The 4080-nt window shown below is 37.6% G+C and overlaps 1 protein-coding gene across 1 annotated transcript; it reads left to right on the forward strand.

Moving 5' to 3' along the window:
• Window positions 1–290: 290 nt before the first annotated feature.
• LOC132266977 (BTB/POZ domain-containing protein SR1IP1-like) lies at window positions 291–3748 on the forward strand. Its single transcript, XM_059768010.1, has 5 exons — window positions 291–599; window positions 759–828; window positions 1133–1735; window positions 1821–2360; window positions 2962–3748. Exons 1-5 carry the CDS (start codon window positions 499–501, stop codon window positions 3496–3498), a joined length of 1851 nt encoding a protein of 616 aa, XP_059623993.1. The 5' UTR covers window positions 291–498; the 3' UTR covers window positions 3499–3748.
• The last annotated feature ends 332 nt before the right edge of the window (window positions 3749–4080 follow it).

A 4080-nucleotide genomic window follows, 5' to 3' on the forward strand; every position in this document is an offset into this window, starting at 1 on the left:
TCATGGCCAATATTGAAATGCTAATCCGTATGGACAGGCACTGTTGTGGATGAAATTGCTTCCCATGTGGAAAGTTCTAACCTTAACAGCTACAGTCTCATCTCTTTAATAAGCTCACCACCACACGTTATCAACTTCATCTTTATTCAAGAAAGACTGTTCTACCCCTGTGTAGTTCCCCTTAGGCCTAAAAGGAGGCCTAATATGGGAAATTCACCAAGGACACTGACCGTTTTCTAAAACAGAAGAAGATAAATAACAGAGTTATCACAGAATCAAAGACCCAATAGTTTTTTTTCTTTTTTCTTTTTTCTTTTTATTGAAAAAGTGAAGAATGTGGAATAAAGGAGTAAGAAAAGGGTGTAGGGGATGACATGTTGAATTCTGATGTTGTTGCATCACAACCTTAATTTAAAAGAAACTGCATGTGAATCTGTGTCTACTTTTGCCACTATATGATGGGGTTATGAACATGGTAAAGACTTTACAAGTACTGCCATGGTGGATCTTGATCAGGAGGAAGCTTCACAGCCCACCAACTCTAATATGTCCTCCAAGAAGGAGCGCCTTTCCACTGCCATGAAGAGGACCAGTGACTGGTTTGCTTCCTCTATGCTCTGATTTGCTCGAACACTTTCTAAAATCTTGTGTGTGTTACTGTGTGTGTGATATTATTATTATTTTTATTTATTTATTTTGAGGATGGTGTTTTTGGATAGAAAAAGAAAACATATTGGTGTTGTATTGAATTTGAACAGGATTTTCTCCCAAGAAATCCCAAGTGATGTTACCATTCATGCTGGTGGAGCTTCATTTTCATTGCACAAGGTACAACATATTCTCTTCTCTAATTAATCATTTCAAGTATTAAATTTCTTAGTAAACTCCTCCATAAAGAGAGCAAATAGTACTTGACAATTTGACATGTTATAAATGTATCACTGTTCATAGATAGACAACTGTTTAGGTTATATTTTAGCTTATCTTCTGTGATTCTATATTTTGTGACCTTAAAAGCAAACTAAAACATAGAGAAGCAACAATAATCTAATAGTGAAGTATGAGTTTAACCATGAAGCTAACACACATACATATTGATATATATTTGATCAATTTTGAAATTCAAATGCAGTTTCCATTAGTCTCGAAATGTGGATACATAAGAAAAGTGGTATCGGAATCTAGTGATGCTGATCTTGCTGAGATTGAAATCCCTGATGCTCCTGGTGGGGCAGAAGGATTTGAACTCGCAGCAAAGTTCTGTTATGGGATAAATTTCGAGATAGGTACAGAAAACATTGCAATGCTCCGGTGTGTGGCCGAGTATCTTGAGATGACAGAGGACTATGCAGTTGGAAACCTAGTGGGAAGAACTGAGGCCTACTTGAATGAAGTTGCACTTAAAAGCCTTGCAGGGGCAGTTGCCATCTTGCATATATCCGAAGGCCTCCTTCCAATGGCGGAGAGAGTTAAATTGGTGAGCCGATGCATAGACACTATCGCATACATAACCTGCAAGGATAGTGAATTTTGCATGTCAAGTAGGGGAGAAAGTGTCACTGAGGTTGTTAGTGCTTCCATGAAACCAATTGTAGACTGGTGGGCTGAAGATTTGACTGTTCTTCGAATTGATATCTTCCAACGCGTACTAATTGCAATGATGGCGAGGGGGTTTAAACAATATGCTCTCGGTCCAATACTTATGCTCTATGCACAGAAATCCCTTCGAGGTTTGGTGAGATCTCACCCCAGTGTTAACTGCAATGTTTCGATTTTATGTGGCTTAAACTTACAAATTTGATCTCCATTTTCATTTGTAGGAAATATTTGGGAAGGGGAGGAAGAAGATAGAACTGAGACAAGAGCATGAGAAGAGGGTTGTTTTGGAGACTATAGTTAGTCTTCTGCCAAGGGAGAAGAATGCCATGTCGGTTAGCTTTCTCTCAATGCTGCTTCGAGCTGCAATATATATTGAGACAACGGTTGCTTGCAGGCTCGACTTGGAGAAGAGGATGGGACTGCAACTTGGACAGGCTGTGTTGGATGACTTACTGATTCCTTCGTATTCCTATACCGGGGACACATTGTTTGATGTGGACACCGTGCATCGGATCATGATGAACTATGTTGAATATGATATGGAGGGGACTCGTATGGAATACAATGCTGACGAAGAGTATATTTCTACTCCTCTGAGTGACATGGAGAGGGTTGCGAAGCTAATGGAAAACTACCTTGCTGAAATAGCCTCTGACCGCAACTTGTCTGTTTCAAAGTTCATTAGTCTTGCTGAAATTATTCCAGAACAATCAAGGATTACAGAGGATGGGATGTATAGAGCCATTGATATTTTCTTGAAGGTGCATTCTCTTATTTCACTTAGTTCTACTTTCTGATTTTTAAGTATGTGCACACAAACACACTTGTGTGCACATACTTAATGAATAATTTATAAATCTTATGTCATGGTACAGATAATTGAAACACCAATACTTATATTGGAACATTGATATTCTCTGTTTTCTTGTTTGGAAAACAAGTTTCATGTCTACTCAAACAGGCTCTTTTGTTCATTGTTGACTAGGTTTGATTTTGGCCTCACTATATTTTTTGTATTCTGCATTGATGCTGTATCATATTGTCAATCAAGTGTTTCTATTTTATTGTAAATCTGTAAAAAATGGAAATTTAAAATGCTATAACTTTTAAGATTTTATATCGATTTTGATCCAATTCAAGATTTTAAATGTAGTCTAAAAGTAGATGCACTTGACATGTTCCAACTTAAACAAAATTTCAATGAAATTCCATAATATCAAGGTGTATTTCAACTTCACTCACAATTAAAACTTACAATGCAATTGGGAAGTAAAAAAACTTGTCTAGATCACTCTTAATCTTGGATGAATGTCATTCATGAAATTTATCTGTTTGATCCAACTCTTAACTTTTCATTGATAGGCTCATCCTGCATTAAGTGACCTGGAAAGGAAGAAGGTGTGCAGTGTGATGGACTGCCAAAAGCTCTCTCGGGAGGCCTGTGCTCATGCTGCTCAGAATGACCGGCTTCCTGTTCAAACCGTGGTCCAAGTGCTCTACTACGAGCAACAAAGACTTCGAGAGACCATGAATGGCAGCCTCATGGACAGAGAACCTCCTCCTGCTCTTCCCCCAAAGGTGAATGTATACTCCACCGACGTCCTACCAGTTTCAGATGAGGTCTCGAGCTTAAAGAGAGAAAATCAGGACCTCAAGCTAGAGCTAGTGAAAATGAAGATAAAATTGAAAGAAGTTGAGAAATCAACAGATGTGTCAGCTGTAAGCACTCCACTGAGAAGAAACTCATTTGCTGACAAACCTCCTTTGCCTCGGAAATCATTTATGAGCTCAGTGTCCAAAAAACTAGGCCGGCTTTATCCTTTCGTGCGTGATGGAGCCACGCCTAATGGCAGAGGTCGAACCAAACCAAGCAGAGATCGACGGCATTCCATATCTTGAGGCATTGGTTTGTCTCTGAGCCCTGTTTGTACTTTGTGAAGAGTATATATAGTGTCTTTGTTGAATTGTTCCCAAGGCTTGAGAAAAGAACTACTAGCTTGTGTATGTTTTGGTCTTCTAGTTCTGATCTTCTTCAATGTGACATTGCTGTAAATTGTATTGTCATAATCTTTTCATTTAAATCTTGTTCAAGGACTGGTCAATGGTGAAAAAGTGATTAAATATAGTAACATTTGGTGTCTTCTCCTAACTCTTTGTACATGAAAACTGGTGGTTACATTTACAGGTGCCATATTGATTTCTATAAATAAAATGGTTAGTATCGTAATATGTCTCCAAAAAAAAAAAAAAAAAAATTAAACAAATTTCAAATCAATACTTTATTTAGTTGTTGAGAAGACGATAAAGAAAGAAATATTTGGAATTTATGGTCCTCCAGTAGATTGGAACAATCCAGAGTACAAACCAAGAAATTTCTCATTTTTTCTTGTATAATTGGTGCATATTCAATCAATGTCCAAATAAAACGATTTTGGAAACCTTCATAGGCAAAAATGTGACATGAAGTGAAAACAGGATTTG

This window comes from Cornus florida, unplaced genomic scaffold, assembly GCF_030987335.1.
Source record: "Cornus florida cultivar Cherokee Brave unplaced genomic scaffold, ASM3098733v1 CherokeeBrave_3.0.0_Hap2_Chr07, whole genome shotgun sequence".
NCBI classification, from domain to species: Eukaryota; Viridiplantae; Streptophyta; class Magnoliopsida; order Cornales; family Cornaceae; genus Cornus; species Cornus florida.